At 46.7% G+C, this 16,259-nt stretch overlaps 6 protein-coding genes across 6 annotated transcripts; 3 read left to right on the top strand and 3 right to left on the bottom strand.

Annotated features, from left to right (window-relative positions):
• Positions 1 to 2,200: 2,200 nt before the first annotated feature.
• On the top strand, positions 2,201 to 2,809 carry F4817DRAFT_311260 (replication factor A protein 3; the record flags this gene model as incomplete). Its single annotated transcript, XM_049299972.1, has 3 exons — positions 2,201 to 2,350; positions 2,416 to 2,518; positions 2,724 to 2,809. The coding sequence occupies 3 exons, from the start codon at positions 2,201 to 2,203 to the stop codon at positions 2,807 to 2,809; spliced, it is 339 nt and encodes a 112-aa protein (XP_049163390.1).
• Positions 2,810 to 2,829: 20 nt separating this feature from the next.
• Positions 2,830 to 4,302, top strand: F4817DRAFT_77796 (uncharacterized protein). The gene has a single exon (XM_049307882.1). The coding sequence runs from the start codon at positions 2,990 to 2,992 to the stop codon at positions 3,689 to 3,691; it is 702 nt and encodes a 233-aa protein (XP_049163389.1). The 5' UTR covers positions 2,830 to 2,989; the 3' UTR covers positions 3,692 to 4,302.
• Positions 4,303 to 4,557: 255 nt separating this feature from the next.
• Positions 4,558 to 9,442, bottom strand: F4817DRAFT_323133 (uncharacterized protein). Its single transcript, XM_049301481.1, has 4 exons — positions 9,341 to 9,442; positions 8,633 to 9,285; positions 6,163 to 8,577; positions 4,558 to 6,112 (listed from the first exon to the last, which is right to left on the bottom strand). Exons 2-4 carry the CDS (start codon positions 8,712 to 8,714, stop codon positions 4,965 to 4,967), a joined length of 3,645 nt encoding a protein of 1,214 aa, XP_049163388.1. The 5' UTR covers positions 8,715 to 9,285; positions 9,341 to 9,442; the 3' UTR covers positions 4,558 to 4,964.
• Positions 9,443 to 9,812: 370 nt separating this feature from the next.
• On the bottom strand, positions 9,813 to 11,282 carry F4817DRAFT_311257 (ClpP/crotonase; the record flags this gene model as incomplete). The annotated part of the gene is made up of 2 exons (XM_049299971.1): positions 9,813 to 11,174; positions 11,232 to 11,282. 2 exons carry the CDS (start codon positions 11,280 to 11,282, stop codon positions 9,813 to 9,815), a joined length of 1,413 nt encoding a protein of 470 aa, XP_049163387.1.
• A 268-nt stretch (positions 11,283 to 11,550) lies between these two features.
• On the top strand, positions 11,551 to 12,567 carry F4817DRAFT_323131 (small nuclear ribonucleoprotein Sm D2). Its single transcript, XM_049301480.1, has 4 exons — positions 11,551 to 11,825; positions 11,884 to 11,916; positions 11,972 to 12,229; positions 12,291 to 12,567. Exons 1-4 carry the CDS (start codon positions 11,806 to 11,808, stop codon positions 12,331 to 12,333), a joined length of 354 nt encoding a protein of 117 aa, XP_049163386.1. The 5' UTR covers positions 11,551 to 11,805; the 3' UTR covers positions 12,334 to 12,567.
• Positions 12,568 to 15,015, bottom strand: F4817DRAFT_323130 (dihydroxyacetone kinase). Its single transcript, XM_049301479.1, has 3 exons — positions 13,619 to 15,015; positions 13,199 to 13,549; positions 12,568 to 13,144 (listed from the first exon to the last, which is right to left on the bottom strand). The coding sequence occupies exons 1-3, from the start codon at positions 14,541 to 14,543 to the stop codon at positions 12,642 to 12,644; spliced, it is 1,779 nt and encodes a 592-aa protein (XP_049163385.1). The 5' UTR covers positions 14,544 to 15,015; the 3' UTR covers positions 12,568 to 12,641.
• Between the last annotated feature and the right edge of the window lie 1,244 nt (positions 15,016 to 16,259).

The raw sequence follows: 16,259 nt of genomic DNA, 5'->3' as shown, positions 1-16,259 counted from the left end.
CTACATCATGTACTCTGAAATGATAAATCCTATTCGGTAAGTGCTAGATAAGCCACATGTACCTTTAATCAGACTTTTGACAAATTTCAATGCTTCTAGATCTCGATTAACCTCTACCACGAAGTATCGGCGCAAACTTAAGCAATTGTGTGTTATTTGTGGTAAACAGAGCCCCTGAGCATCTAGAATGTTCATCTCATTCGCCGTCTCGAAAAGCTCTGACAACCACATCCTTAACAGCAGCAAGGGCAAAATTACCAGTAATAGTTAGCTTCAAATAGCAAATGCTATCTGGGAAGGGCTCCGACGGACGTGGTGATGTCTACAAGATGTTATTTTATAGACCTAGGTATCTCTTGAGTCTGGAATCGAGCCTGTAAGATTTGATTAGAGGATATGAATAAATACTAGAGGCATGTGAATTTATATTGGGAATTTATTGAAGCCTAATTACTGTCATGTGGCTTTTGATAAGTGGTTACTACGTTCACCAAGAGAGAGATTGGATGCTTCGGGGCTTATGTATGAGCAGGGGGCATTCATAACATAATCAAGCAATGTAGCCACTCCAGAAGACTACCTATGTAAGTTCAATGGAGACAAGGCTTATTACATGTAGTGAGTGGATTTGCCGTAGGTTTCTTGACCGGAAAGTCTAATTAATGGCTTGATCTTGACGGAATTGACGGGGCACGATAAAGGATCATGCTTGCGTTTGTAAGTCTCTTCCAAAAATAAGAATTCGCCACCACACCCATACAATTTCGAACCTGATAATAGAGGATTGAATTGATTTATGTACCTAGGTATTCTATTCAACTGACGTGACCCCTTATTTATGACAAGAGATAGACTGACTCTAGACGTTAACCATTTCAAGGTCTGATAGCATTTATCACTTCCCAACTGTCCCTACCTAGTGAAGGCAGCTGAGCTATACGATATACGGTGGGTTCACACCTTAGCAAAGCACTAGGAAAGTGTGCATATTGTGTCTATCAACTTCTACGGGGGTTCCCTTCGATAAGTTGTAGTGATCTCCTTTCTCATCACATGAAAACGAAAAAAAAAAAAAATACTCTGTAACCTCGGAATACCATGTCAGGTTACGATGAAGTGTTGCAAGCCTAGAATACGACTATTTATTCGTTGATCTCGTTGGTCATGTCTGTTTCGGTTTCGATTTCGATTTCGATTCCCCACTGCTACCCGGCTCCGGTGAGGTGACTTTTGACACGTTGTTTCGGCTCGCTGCAGCGCTGTCTTTTAGCTCTTACCTAGTATCGTATATGGAATAAATAGGAGCTGACATGCATCAAGGCCGGTGCTAGTCTTGTCTACGAGGCCTAGACTTACTTTGTACAATTTACCTAGCAGTCCTAGGTACCTTCTTCCTTTTCCTCAATCTATGAAATCAGGGACGTTGAGCACTCCGGAGTCAGATATAGTCTCTCCGGAGAATTTGATTGGCTAGATAGGTAAGGTGAAGAGTTTAACTACTTAAAACCAATCACATCTTGGCGTTAGATCCAGCTGTTGTGCAACGGCGTATTGTTGAAGGCGCCTCCGAACCTGGAAGTCTAGGAAGAAAAGTACACTTACTATGCACGTGCCAACAAACTTACCGTCTTTCAGCTAGTTACACCGTTTTGCTTCAATGTTCTGAGCGGCTAGTTCAAAGTTTAGCTGTTATGCTAATCGTCAAGGACTTAAAGCTTATATGTAGGTACGAACCGAGGGCCCCCCCCTGTTGAGGAAGATTGAGGAGAGGAAATGCGATAAGATTACATAACCCCCAAGCTTTAAGAGAAAGACTGGCTGTTTAGTAAAGCTTAAATCATCCCTGTACCTAGGTATGGATGTCATTGAGCGCCACACCTTGGCGCTCTACGGATTACGGGCAGTCACAACCTACGACACGGGTCATGCGTTGTGGCTAAAGCGGGCCGCAACCCGCTTTAATGACGCTTGGACCATCTCATTTTCCAACTATGTATGTACAAAATTTTGAGACGATTCAATTAAATTCAATTCAATTCTCAGCTTTCAGCCCTGTCTCTTCATGACGCGTCGCGACCGCCTTTGACCGGCCCCACACTTAACCCTTAACCCTTACCTCTAAGTCTTTGATAAATCTCCATCTTCAATCTTCAGAACTGTTGTATCTAAGACTTTTAACGGTATCACCGTCGATTGTACAATGGAGTCGACTTCAACGCCCCGCATCTCCGCGGCCCTTATGGATTCGTATATTGGCCGCAACGTCATAATCGTTGGCAAGGTTGCCCAACTTCGTGGCGACATTGCTTTTATTGAGGCTGACGGACAAGTTCAAGCCAACCTCACCAGGGTAAGTGAAAGTCGACTCACAGCGTCGTACATGATCTACGCTGACAACTATACTATCGTATACAGGATTGTCACCTCATGGTTGGAAATGGAGCGCAGATTATCGGCAAGGTGAATCCAGACCTGTCCATTAAAGTGCTGAACGCCGTAGATCTCGGCTCTAACGTTGGTATGTATTACACCTTATACTACACTTACTTTCTTACTGTCTACAAAAGCGTCATCCCGTTTAGAATTGGGTCTGACGTGCGGGCTTATGAACAAACGGAGCATACAATAAGGTCTTGCTCAACTCATTTAGCCACCTAATATATCTTTATCCTATCTTATGGATTATATCTTATAATATATTATCCTAACACTATGTTTCGCAGATTTCCAAATATGCCAGAACGTCGTTGACGTTACACACCAGTTTAAGGATATCTTCGTGTATCCAGAACGAGGCGGCATGAACTGACGTTTCGCACATGGACGCGTGTCTCTGGGATGGCCGGCTGGTTCACAGCAGCAGTCTTCGTCTCAGCAGTCCCAACCTCAGCCTCAGTTTTTACCTCAATCTCAATCTCAAAAACATGAATTACGAAGTTTTGCTGAATCAACTAATACTACTGCTTCTTCCGTTGCTACGACTGCTACTATGAGCTCGCGGTCTTCTGAGACCCCTCGAGCGATATCACCGCCGACTAATCAGCTATCCCAACTATCCATCCAGGAGACACCGCAGTCCTCTCACACCGTTACCCAGTCGTCTGTACCTAATGACACCCAGTTCTCCCAGCAACCACCCCCTGTTACTCAGGACACTCAGTATACTCACTACACGTATGAGGAAGCCACATCCTCGTTACGGCAATATAAACGTAGTCGGTCATCTCAGTCCTCTCGTCATCGACGGAAACCCCCTGCGTCTTCACTTGAAAAAGTCAACTATGAACCACCAGCTCCAGACCTAATCTCGGACCCAGTCCCACCCCCTGCCTCGGTTCCAATAGCAGCACCAGCCACCGTCCCTATTTCTGTCTCAGTCTCAGTCCCTGCCTCAAACCCAATCTCAGCCTCGGCAGAGCCATACTATTACATGACCTCCCCCTTTCCTGTACCTCCCCCCGCACAGCGACGCGGGCGGCTTTTCCGTACACGCTCCGGGAATCTGGTAACTGCCGTCGAAATCCGGCGACGTAGAGAGCTAGAGCGACACGCCGAGGAGTTACTACAGATGACCCTTGAGGGTTTTGGTGACGAGCTCTCTCATACGATCACCTTCAATCTGGACGACACCGGCCGCTGGCGCATCGCAAGGCAGGACCAGCCGGAGGTGGAAGTATATGAAAATGCGTAGCTTATGACCTAATTCGAGTACATTTCTCCCTCTGGTATGTGGGCTTCGGATAGAAATCCTCAGATAGGAATTTCATAAGAAGGAAAAAAGGAAATAGTGTGTATGTTCGAGCACCCACTTACTATCGTGATGATGATGATTTGAAAATATACGTAGAAAAGGCTTGCCGTTTCATCTTTTAGCCCCGACATTCCCCTATATTTGATCCTGAACACATATCTAGGCGTTAGTATGGCTATCTGCGTAATGAAACATACTGGGTTTAAGTTTGTCTTATTAGAGAGAAACCCCCTTCAAAAAAAAAAGAGAACCTGTTGCTGTAAAGCCGTTATTATAAAGTATACACGAGGCTCTGCTCTATATATTGGATACTAGTGGCCAGGCTGTTCGAAATTAAGGCCCAGTCGCTATTTCCAAGATGAGGCTTTAGTAATGAATAGGAGCATATGCTTATTATGCGATAGTTGCAATTCCCCGAGGGTCGTGGCTATATATCACTACGATTATAAGAGGTAGGTAGCAATCTCATTATAATAGTTATAACTAGCTGTCAAACAAGCTTAATAGTTCTCTAGTCGAAAAAGGATTAGGTATATTAGGTCGGTTCAGGATTCATAGAACATACATAGACTAGCGAATCAAATCACAACTGCGGTCCTTAACTATTGGTTCTTTTCTCTTCGTGCCTTCTATTAATACCCTCAGCATTATACATATCAGCTATACAGCTCAACCTTCGTCCATTAGGTAGTTCAGTCTACAGCATTGGCTTCTTACATGAACACCATTGTCCTTCAACTCTCAAGACAGACACAATGTAACGCACAAGCATACACGAATCACAATCTCAACAAAAAAGTAATCAATCAATCAAGCAAGCAGGTTTCTCTATTTATTTCATTCCACTGCCCTCGACAGGACTCATTACTTCGTCCGTAGAAGTTACCAGCTGCGCTGCAAATGCCACAAATGCCATATCATGCGTGAGCTTTCCGCGAAAAACGCCACTTCGAAGAAGAAGAAAAAAGCAAAAAATCCTTCATGGGTATCTTCACAGACGTCCCTTTTCCTGGGCCCGTGCTGCGCTATGCTATCCTGTCTATGACCGAATACCGTAGACCGTAGAACAAGAGAAAAAAAAGTGCAGGTCAAACAGATCTACACGCCTCAATACTCCAATAAACTTATACAGAAAGCCGAAAGTGAATCAACACGTAATCGTAGATGTGCATAAAATGCTCGTTAGGCATTGTTGTCATCTCATTTCGTCCCATTAGTACTCCGTGTCCATCTCAGCCCATTGATCTGCGTGTCTATCGTAAGTGATGCGTGGGCCGAAGTTCCCTCGTTGGTCTCCGTTCCGTGCAGAAGGCGAACTACGCTGGGCCACGTCGATCGTGAATAAGTTACCGAAATCTATAGATGCGTGGTTAAGCTCCTCCTCCAGCGGTGCAAGAGAGCTCAGATCTAGTTGGAAACTAGGGGATGACGGTATCGGCATATTAAACTGACTGATATCAGGCATCAGTTGGTTGATGGATCGTGATAGTGGCGTGTCGAAGATCTGACTATCCAGAAGGTGCGAAGGTAGAAGACCGCCCGGTGAATGGCGCTTAACCCCACTGGAGCGAGGTGTTCGACTCGGAGTACGTTGAGCCATTAGAATCTGGCTTGGGGAGTTGAGAGACCTGCCAGAGCGCATAGATCTGGTAACACTTCTAGTGACCGGTCGATGGCTTGGGGTGGGGCGAGTCGGTGTCTTAAAGGGGCCACTATGGCTGGCCTTTGGAGGTGGTGTTGAAGGCCGGGGCGGAGTACCAAATATATCCACAAAGTCATCTTCCACTGAAGCCTCTCCAATCATTGCTGGGTCGCTATTCTCTTTCTCTAGCTTGCGCCCACTTCTTGCGTCCGGATATTCAGGTGGTGTCTGCACAATATTAATAACAGCTTCACCGAGAATCCTCTGCTCTCCATCTTTGCGCGGGGACGGAAAAAGGAGTCGTCGAGTAACTCCGAGGTCATCATCAAGAGCAATGGGGCTGCCGGGAGTACCACTTCCCCTGGAGTGTGTAGATCCCCGAGAATGTGTCGAGCCTTGGCAGTTTGCTTCTAAATCAGATTTCCCACTTCCCTTCCTCGAGTTCATTCCAAGGCCTTGCTGCTGTGTCTGGCTGAGCGATTCAGCCACTAAGTTTTTAGGAGATAGGGATCCATCTAACGGTCCAAGGGGATCTGTGGGTAGGCAAGCTTCTGAAGTTAAATTCGTCTGAGAATCGCTCTTTGTCCGTGCCTTCTTCGAACGAGGTGGTGCGGTGCCATTTGCCCTCTTCTTCCGTGTTTGAGAGAGCCTCTGCTCATCTTTCTCCCATTTCTCTGCTGGCCTATGCTGTTTGAACTTGCTAAACCAAATACCACAAGCTGTGAATTGTTAGTCAAATTCAACGCTAGTCATGTCGTTTACAACTTACGATTGCAGAGTAATACTTCATTCCACGCGTTTTTGCTGTCCTTTGGACCTAAGGACTTCTTAATAATTTCGTACGAGGTCACTTTGCCTTCGGTATCTCTCTCAAGAACATTAATGGCAGTGACGTAACCTGGCTTCTCCGAATATTCATGATACGCCGGAATACCTTTGTGTTCCTGTTTCCAAATCTTGCGCCATGTTGGCGTCTGCAGAGCCCCACAGTTGCGACAGAATGACGGCAGTTGACCTTGAGCAACGGCTTCTTCTAGTTTCTGACGGATTGTCTGTCTTTTGACGAAATTCTTATTTGACTTTCCATCGGCAGGGCCGATAGCATCAGTCTGAGGGTGTGCAGGCTCTGAGTGAAGCGTAGGAAAAGTCAATTGAGGAAGAATAGGATCACTCGCAGGTACCGCTGGAAGCTCGGGTTCTGGAGGCGTCTCCCGGCTTTGTAGAAGAGCAGGTGGTTCTATTTGGCTACTGGCGATCTCTGTAGTGGGTTGTACGTTATCGTACTTTGACAAATCTTCGGGAGATCGAGTAATTGAATGACCGCCATTTAAGGACCCTAGACGTTGACCCTGGTCCTCCATCAAGTCATCCATTTGAGCCATCTCTGGGTTTAATGTATTCCCTTGTGTGGTTGTTTTCTCTGGCGAGACTTCCTTTTCTAAGCGTTGCTGTTTAACAATTTCCGCCTCTACTCTTTCAGCTGGTAAGCACGGAGGTTCAGAAACCACGGGTGTTTTAGCAACTTCACTGGTTTTTCGACTAAGATGAGGTGGGTTATATATCGACGTTTGGGGTAACAACTCGGGGGGTCCAGGGGTCTCTGTATGGATGATAAGGTCACTTTGAATGTTGGCTGGCGCTTTCTTTGCACGACTTCGACGGGGCTTCGGCTTCGCTACCACAGGGGCCTTGCGCGCTACGTTAGTCTCTTCCTCTATTCGGCTGTCTAACCCTCCGCTCATATATCCTGAATCGGGCTGTGGCATTGCTATGGGCATCGGCGGTAAGATAGGGCTCGAAGGGGCTGGGCTCGATCGCATACTACTGTATAGTGCAGATCGTGGAACCGGAGGTGATGATCCAATGTCGGGACTAGCTCCATCGGAATATGTATGAGATGGCGACGCACCCGCAGACTCTACAGGAGATCGAGCGTCCTGACTTTGGGACATAGACGGATTGGGCTCTAGGAAAGATGGCGTGAAAGAGCGGTCCATCCCTGAACTTGATATCGATTCGCGTCTTAGACCACTGGGAGCTAAAGGTCGTGCTTGCGGGAGGCCTGAAAAACGAGAGTCGGGGACGGGCGTTGGAGCTCGTGGGATATCTTGGCCTGCAGGAACATCTCCCGCGGAAGCAATAGGTCGAAAATTTCGAATCGATCCCGCGGTACTGGCAACAACTCGGAGTGACTCCTGTACAGAGCCGAACGTAGCAGTATTACTACGTTCAGCTTTCGTCATTGTAGCCCTCTTCTTGCTTCGCGATGGTCCGTCATCCGCATCGGTGCCGTCTTCGTATCCCGATGTACTGCCCTCGGCCGGAAGAGGCTTCTTTCGTGGTCGTCCCCTAGGCCGCCCTGATGGGGGTCGGCTTGATGCTCTGGAAGCTGGACGTGACTGTGCTTTACCTCCCTTAACCAGTGCCGGCGCTCTTGCTAACTCCTCCATAACCATGCCTTGCTTTTGGGGAGCAGGTCCTTGAACTGAAGCTGGCCTATGCAACTCTCTGACACCTGGTTCGATCGAAGCTGGACGACTCCCTGGTGCTGATCTTGGCTCTTGAAAGCTCGATATGGGTGTATTGGCTCTAGGCTCGTGATTCGGGTAAAAGGGCTGAATGGGCGTAGGAACCACAGCGGAATAATTAGGTGTTCCCTGGGGTTGGGCTAGATTTGAATGGGATTGGTTGAATGAATTCCATTCGGTATTCTCTGAGGGGGTAGGTGTTGATGTTCTTGGAGCAGTAATCGGTTCTGTACCAGCCGCCGGGATTGAACTGTTTCGTGCAATTCTTGGAACTGGAGTCAATTTCAGTCTAACTTCGAGAGTCTCTCTGACGCCAGTTCCGAAAGCAGCGAGTAGATTCTTCGTGATGCGCCCCGTAACTAACTGTGGAGTGTTAGATAAATTAGGTCCTTGATCGAGGCCCCAGCTCAGCATGCCCTGTCCAACTAAGGGGACGTCCGGTTCAGAATAGTCATAAGCGTAGACGGTGTAATCCCTTTCATCGCTACCAATCAGCTCCGGACTGCATTGAGCCACTGCCTGCAGGCATGGCTTTAGGTCAATAACACCAATACGGTTTTGTTCGTCCATCGGAATCGTTTGGACTTGAAGAACATGAGGCCATCGGGCAAGACATCGTTCTTGGCAGTCTTTGTCGAAAGTATATTGGACTTTTACTGTACCGCAATGATTAGTCCTTGAAGCATCATTCGAGGGATCGATGATGCTTACGACCCATAGGCTTCACTTGTAGTCCATACTCATCGATGTCCTGATTACCACCCCAGGAGGTATTGCCAACGTGGTTCGCCATACTGGCAGTGAAGAGGCCCTTGGCCACTTATGATGAAGAGTTTTGATGCACACGAATATGCAAATGAGAATGTTATATGATTAAGGGTATACGATATAATTGTCGGGCCCAGTTTCGTAAATTATCGTTATCAAAGACGTGTCATGGTATTGAGTCGTTGCAAGTTTTCATAATCCCAACACGGATTCGCTAGGATGTGAAGGTAGACTTGGGTTCGGGAAGGGAAAAATTCGAATATTGTTATGTATGTTAATTATCGAATATAATATGTAGGAACGGATAGTTACGCTAATTCCAATTGGAATTGGTAAAGTCCGACAATTGTCGAACAAGGGGAAAAGTTGAAGAAGTTGAGGATATTGTGAGGATATTGTTGTAAACTGGCGGAGGTACGAAGTACGAAAGTACAAGTTGGGCGGAACAGATATTTAGGAAGTCAAAGTACCCGGCAACGCGCTGAGGGTTAGTGGGGATTCGCGCTAATAGTTTCAATTGAAGAACGCGTTAAAGCGTGTCTCGCGATAAGACGTCACGTCACTTGATCGGGGGAGGCTGGACTTGCACTAGGGGACTATCAGCCTGTCAGCAAGAGATCGGTTATCATATCATATGGGGCCGTTACGCACAGACTATATATGCCGAGTTCGAAAAGGCGCTAGTACGTATTAAGCCAACACAACATGAAGGTAGAGCACCAACGCCGGTAGCTGCACCTTCTTCTCGAGACAATCCAGAAAAAGTTATTGAATTTGTTTGTAGGATATAAGAGGGGGGCTCCGAGGAGATATTTATACTAGCCGGTGAGCCCCACAATTCAACGGCCCCTTTAATGACTCAGCCAAATCAGGCTGTCTAGGTACACATCTTAACCCCCCTTTACACCAACTGGATGGATATGTTAGGTTAGGTACCTTAAAGGTGCGTAATTTAATACGTGCCAAGGTGCCTATCCATCCATCAAATGGAAAACCACCAACTGATCCCTACGCATCGATGGATTCCCGTACAAGTCCTGCGCCGAGATCTTGCTATCTCTAGCCGTTGCTGGCCTATCATAATATACATGAAGAGGTAATGCAATACGATGTGCTATTTTGATTATTCGTCGACCCATTCCGCTTTGCCCTCTTCGTTCACGATGGTCTTTCTAGACAGAATCTCATCCACAATAGTGGCGATGCCCTGCCTGCCATTTTTCTTTCGGACTAATTCTTCTCGAACCTCGTAACGGGATGATCTACCTTCTCTAACAATGACTTCAACATCCTGTTCCGTAGGTACACCAAAGGATTGGTACGGGTATTCGGAGTAGCTCCTATCTGTCACCAAGTTTAACTGTGACGGGCCGCCGCTCTGTTGGAAGAAGGGCTCGACAATCTTGCTGTCTGGTGAGATATCTTCTAGACTGGCCGGCTGCCACTTCGGTGTTTCTTTCGAAACGAGTCGCGCTGTAACGCCCTCTATAAAGTCAGGATGCTTCATAAACCTAGCAGCGATTTGGTATTCTCTCTGGAATGTCTGTGAAATTGACCAGTCGCGACCTAGCCTCATCTGCCTAAGAGCCACGTGAACTGAGGTTGGCGATCGTTGATGCAGAGTTTCCAGCGTCTTCTCAGCCCAGGCTTGAGTAGCACCTTGCTCTGCCTTTAAGGCAGCTATGATGTCGGCAACTTTGTTTTTGCTGAAGCATCGATCAATGGCCTTCCGAAGTTCGCCACCTAACAGGATTGATTCTCCAGGAGGTAGTCCGGTCGCATATTCCTCGATAGTCCTCTCGATAATAGCAAGACGTTGTGCCATGGTGTCATAATCTTTAAACCGCAACTCGGCTAACCGTGATTCCAGGCTCGGTAAACTGGTTGAGTGTAGATAGTGAGTTGCGATTCCAGAGTAAAATACGTTCGCTCCTGTTAACCGATCGCTTGTCAGGGCCAAGTAAGTACCTATAGAGCCCGCCATCCTTGGTAGGAAGAACGAGGCACCAACATCTGGGAAAAAGCCTATGGTAGTCTCTGGCATTGCGAAGACCGTCCTTTCGGTAGCAATTCGGAATGGAGCATGAATACTAAGTCCTACGCCACCGCCCATTGTGATGCCGTCCATAAATGCGATATATGGTTTCTGATATGTCGCGATGTAGTGATCCAACTGGTATTCCTGCGCAAAATACTCTACCGACTTGTTCTGGCCCTCTGGGCCTTCTTTGTTTTGTGTCGCTAATTCGACCACATCGCCTCCCGCGCAAAACGCCTTCTCACCAGCACCCTTCATAACAATCACATTTGCCATGTCTGATTTCTCCCACTCGACTAATCGGGGGAATATCTTCCTAATCATAGAGCCACTGAGTGCATTATGCTTGGAGGGTCGATTAAGCTCGACGGTCCGCAGACCATATATGTTATTGAAGAGGACATCATTGGGTTCATCTGTATCGAGCTCCTTAGGAATTGTAGACATCTGCACCAATAAATCAGCAGACGTTCGCTAAGAAAGTATATCTTCTTCTGATCATACTTGTGCTCGTGCCGCAGGTTGGGGACTTATTATCTTAGCTCTTAGTGGCATAGTAGAACTTGTTCTCCAGCAAGGAGAGGTAGCAGTGGTAGCTGCTGACCCAGCTCTCCTTATCAAGACTCTGAAAGACATCTAATCCAGTTTTCCGGATGCGCAACCCTCTACCTATATGCGCATCTAGGGACCTGTGCTGAAACCTTCAAGGGTCCGGGGGTCAAGTTGCGATAAGCGGTTTTCGATGCAGTCGGGAGTTGATATCCTCGGTTTAAAAAAAAAAACTGATATCTTTTACCCGAAGTACCTGAGTACCTCTTACAAAGAGGAAGAGGAGTACGGATTAGGTACATCATTCAATGTACCTGGTCCTTGGCGTTCAAATCCACTGCACCAAAGCGGAGACCTAGGTATTCAATTTGAAGCTTAACGCGCTTCGACCAATCAAATCTCTCCTTTCTTCTAAAGGCACTAAGACTTTGGAGATTTCAAGAAACCGAACATAACCAAACATCTCAGCCTTGCCTCAACCTTGACAAACTGTCGCTTTTGATTCAATAATCCGACCACAACAATCAATATGGCGGACAATAAGATTCAGTAAGTTCTAAATAAATTGCATGTATTGGTATGGTTGAAGCTAATATTATTCGTTTAGGGAGCTTCTCACGAAGCCACGCAATGAACTGACGTTCGTATTCCGCCCTGCGATCTATGGGCTTCCTTTTTTCTAACTCGCGAAACAGGGAATACGAGATATCGCTTCTCGAGGAGCATGAGTTCAGCGCCGGCCCTTTATCGATTCTCCAAACCGCTGTCCGAAGCCATACACAGGTTCTGATCTCTTGTCGTAACAACCGGAAACTCCTAGCTCGCGTCAAGGCGTTTGACCGCCATTGTAACATGGTGCTAGAAAACGTCAAGGAGATGTGGACCGAGACGCCCAAGCTATCAAATGGGAAGAAAGGAAGACCTGTCAACAAGGACCGATTTATTAGCAAGATGTATGTTGTGTACACCCCACACAGCTCGATGACAGAAGACCTAATTTTGCATCTTTCACAGGTTCCTACGAGGAGATTCGGTTATCCTAGTCCTACTCAGCTAGAGAAAAAATTGGAACTCGGTTATAAAATACCACTCGTGTACGCGGCATATCCTTCATTATACGGTGTCTAAAATAGGTAGACAGAGCATGAGGGCCGAGACAGCATATCAATGCAGCATTATGTCTCATAGGGCGTGCTCATTACGGTGATAGCAGTTTGACGAAGCTGCCTAAAAGGAACATATTGAGCAATAGAGAAAGCCGTGATCATGGGATGAAATAGGGTGCAGATATTATTAAATCTGATTATATACTCCGCACCACCAAATCGGCTCAATACCATTACAAGACCCGTAGGTGACTAACAATTATATAGTTTCCCAGCTTTCATCATCATCAGATTTTATCCCAGCAAGGCCCAGGAAGAAACTCGCCAATCCCCAAGCGCCTGGGTCAGGCACCTGTTCAAATCCAGAGCCCCCAACATACACTGCCCGGCCCAGGCTGGGCTTCATCCCCTTGGTCTCCTCAGCAGCTTTCTTCGACGCTTCAGCGGCCTCCTTAAGATCACCCGTCTTTCCGAGAACCTCAACAAACGGATACAGGGCGTCTACTAATGTGCGATCACCCGGCCGTGCGGGTGTATATCTTGATAGCGCATCACAGCTTTGCTTGAGAGCACTAGCCCATACTTGCGGAGAAGCGTCTCCCGGTGCAAGTGTTCGGAGTGAATGAACAAGAGCATTTAGGAAGATCGCAAACAGCGCCCCTGAAGTGCCATCCATTGCCTTTTCGACAACAGTGACGATATGAGCGAGATCGACGACGACGTCTCCTGTTGCCGGCTTCTCCTTTAAATGATTAAGGACAGCTACAAGTTGTTAATATTAGGTAGTCTTCTATCAATGCCTTAGCGTTGACTTACCTTCAGCACCACGCTTCAAACCGATGCCGCAGTCGCCATCTCCAACCACAGTATCATATCTGGTCACCTCTGGCTCGACCGCTGCGATAGCTCGCAAACCTGAAGCCAGAGCATCATTAAATGCATTGCCGTTAGTCTTGAGACCACTTGATTTGATGCTTTGGCCGAAGCCCGTTCCGTTTTCCCTCGTAGCGGCATTCTTTGCTTCCCATGTGGTTTTCTGGATCGGTGCTGACCAGCCTGTAGCCTCACATGGATAGTCCAATAGCTGAATCATGCTCGGACCACCAATATCTGTATTTACGACATTCAGGAGCGAAATACTAAATCCCAACCCGTTCAAGCTTGTCACTATAGTGATCGTGATTAGCGATCGACATTCATAGAAAACCCCCGTAACCATATAGGATAATTACTTACTGTATGTTCCGCTCAGAATCCTCACGGGCTGAATACCCCAGGATGATCTTAGCTGCTTCGCCACCTCCGCAGTGATGCCTCCTAGTTCGAGAACGCTAACACCTCCAAGGTTGTTCACGAGCAGTACTATTTCGTTAGAGTTTACGTTGAGGAACGCCCTGTCCTTGTCGTTCTGGTCCAGAAGCTGCGATAGCATCGTGCCCACGAGCTCTGGGAGATTGACCTTCTTTCGTCCTGATCCTGCCTCGTTATGGATACCCATTCCAATTTCTACCTCTCCATCTTGAAGGCTCTCGGCGGCGTTAGAACCGATCGCTCTGCCGGGCACATGCACATGATCAAGGCTAGCTCCAACGCTCACAAGATTAGCTGCAGTGAGTTTTGCGACCTTGTAAACTTCTTCGAGGCTGCGTCCCTGTGCAGCGAGAGCGCCAGCTATCTTGTGCACTAGTACTGTCCCAGCGATTCCTCTCCTACCAACTTTACCTCCCCTTTCCCTGCCAACTCCAACGTCATCGCCAACAATGACCATCTCGACATTCAGACCGTCAGCTTTCGCCTTCTCGACCGCCATACCGAAATTAAGAACATCGCCAGTATAGTTCATGACGGTAACCAAGACACCTTTGCCAGTATCCACTCTCGAAGTTATAGCCCTGCGTATTTGCTCCGCGCTAGGTGATGCGAAGATAGTTCCGGCCACGGCAGCCGAGAGCAAGCCAGTACCGACGAAGGCACCGAAACTCGGTTCGTGCCCACTGCCACCACCGCTGATAATTGAGACCTGCGATGGCTCATGACTGGGTCTTTTATAGACAATCTTGTTCTCAGCATCCAGGGCCACAGAAGGGTTAGTAAGGGTGAGGCTCTCAAGAGCCGAGTTCACCAGCAGAGTAGGATCATTGATGAAATGCCTAGCCGACATCTTAATATAATTGCGAAGACCTCACTTGTTATAAGATTGAAAAGTGTACGTGTGAAGTTCTCGTGAATTAAAAATGGTAAGGTTTTGATGGACTGGACTTGTATTATATAGGTATATATATTTGGCGACACAGGAAGGAGAGGGCAGATAAAGCATGGCTTCCATCTGAATGGCTTAGGTACTTGATCATTCTATGTAGTGGCTTCCGATTATTATTAAGTCGATACATGTATGATGCAGGTGATTCAGGTACCGTGTGTTTCGGCTTGACATACACAGTCCAAGACTTCAAGGACGACCTAGGTAATCGGTAAAGCCACTACGGAAGTGCGGGGTCTCCTCGCGGGGTTTACTAGTTGATAGGATTCATCGGGCTTGGACACGGCATCTTCCCGACTTAGAAAAATATCGGGAAGAAGCCGTTAGCAGGTTGAAATTAGCTAGTGCAGTGCCAAACCCAAAAACGGGTTTGACGGCTAAAAGATATCACAACTATTAGCTAGGCGTAGGTTCGGTACATATGTTAAGGTACCTAGGTACAATACCGTGTAAGTCGCACGCAGAAACACCTCAACATCACATATGTTCCAGGTCATACATATGCACGACCATCCGTCCTCCCCTCCTTGCATATCAGGTGCTTAAAACATACCTCTACATAGATCTGGACCATCTACATATGTACTCTTTGCAGTATTACGGTATTTCACCCCACTAAACAGCCTTAATACTACTACATACCCATTAAATGCCGCCCGTTACACATACCCACTAGAAACACTGACAAGATACTACCGGAGATTCTCCTACATATACCTTCCGCCGTCAACGGACCTCTTTTCCCTTGCCACTTGCCCCAAGGCTTGCGCGGCTCTCTCACCGGCATTCTAGCGGCTGATCGAAACAAATATATTTACCAGGATCAGAATAAATAGCTTACCCGAGACCTTTCAGGCCTCCAGCCGCGTTTATGCACACAGGCATTGCTAATATATTTCTCAAAAATTCAAATTTAGTACTGAGTTACTGAGGAAGCTCCAGAGGATGTCCGAAGATAGGGGGTTCGAATCTAACAGTACGCAATTTAAGAAACACCGTGATTTACATTGCGCCAATTTTATCCGTAATTTGATGAAGTTCTTGCACTTACATAGTGACATGTGTCAATACATACATAGATTCGACAACATTGATCTTCGTTTTCACCGCTATTAGATTGCAAATCGCCTTTGCAACTGATAGCAACATCGCATACGGCAGGCCATCACATACTAACAACACGTGGTACTTGAACCGTTGAGGTCTATGTAAATTCTATGTTCCTAGAGATGTTTTTATCAGTCTTCGTCCTTAGAACACGAGAGTCCAGCAACTCGGTGTCAGAGATTCAAGAAATACCATTATTTTCTTCTATCGTAGCGTTCTTAGTGCCCATGCACAGTCGTATGTATTGACAGTGGTCCTAGATATTCATCTAAGATATACATAAGTAATCAAATATGAGGCTACCTACCTATTCAAATCATCACCACCATGTACAAGATACAGGGGTACGGAATACATTCTAAATATATATCGATTTCAGATGGTGTGGAGTTTATTGTGGCAGATTGTGGCTAGCTATGTGATTCCTAGAATAGTGGTGACATCGTTGTTAAGTTGACTATTTAGGATTACAGGATTAGGATCTAGCTATGTTTATATATGCATAGAATG

The sequence above is a fragment of the Daldinia loculata genome (assembly GCF_022478755.1).
Source record: "Daldinia loculata strain CBS 113971 unplaced genomic scaffold F4817scaffold_2, whole genome shotgun sequence".
In the NCBI taxonomy this organism is placed as follows: domain Eukaryota; kingdom Fungi; phylum Ascomycota; class Sordariomycetes; order Xylariales; family Hypoxylaceae; genus Daldinia; species Daldinia loculata.
This window is presented reverse-complemented; position numbering and strand designations above follow the sequence as displayed.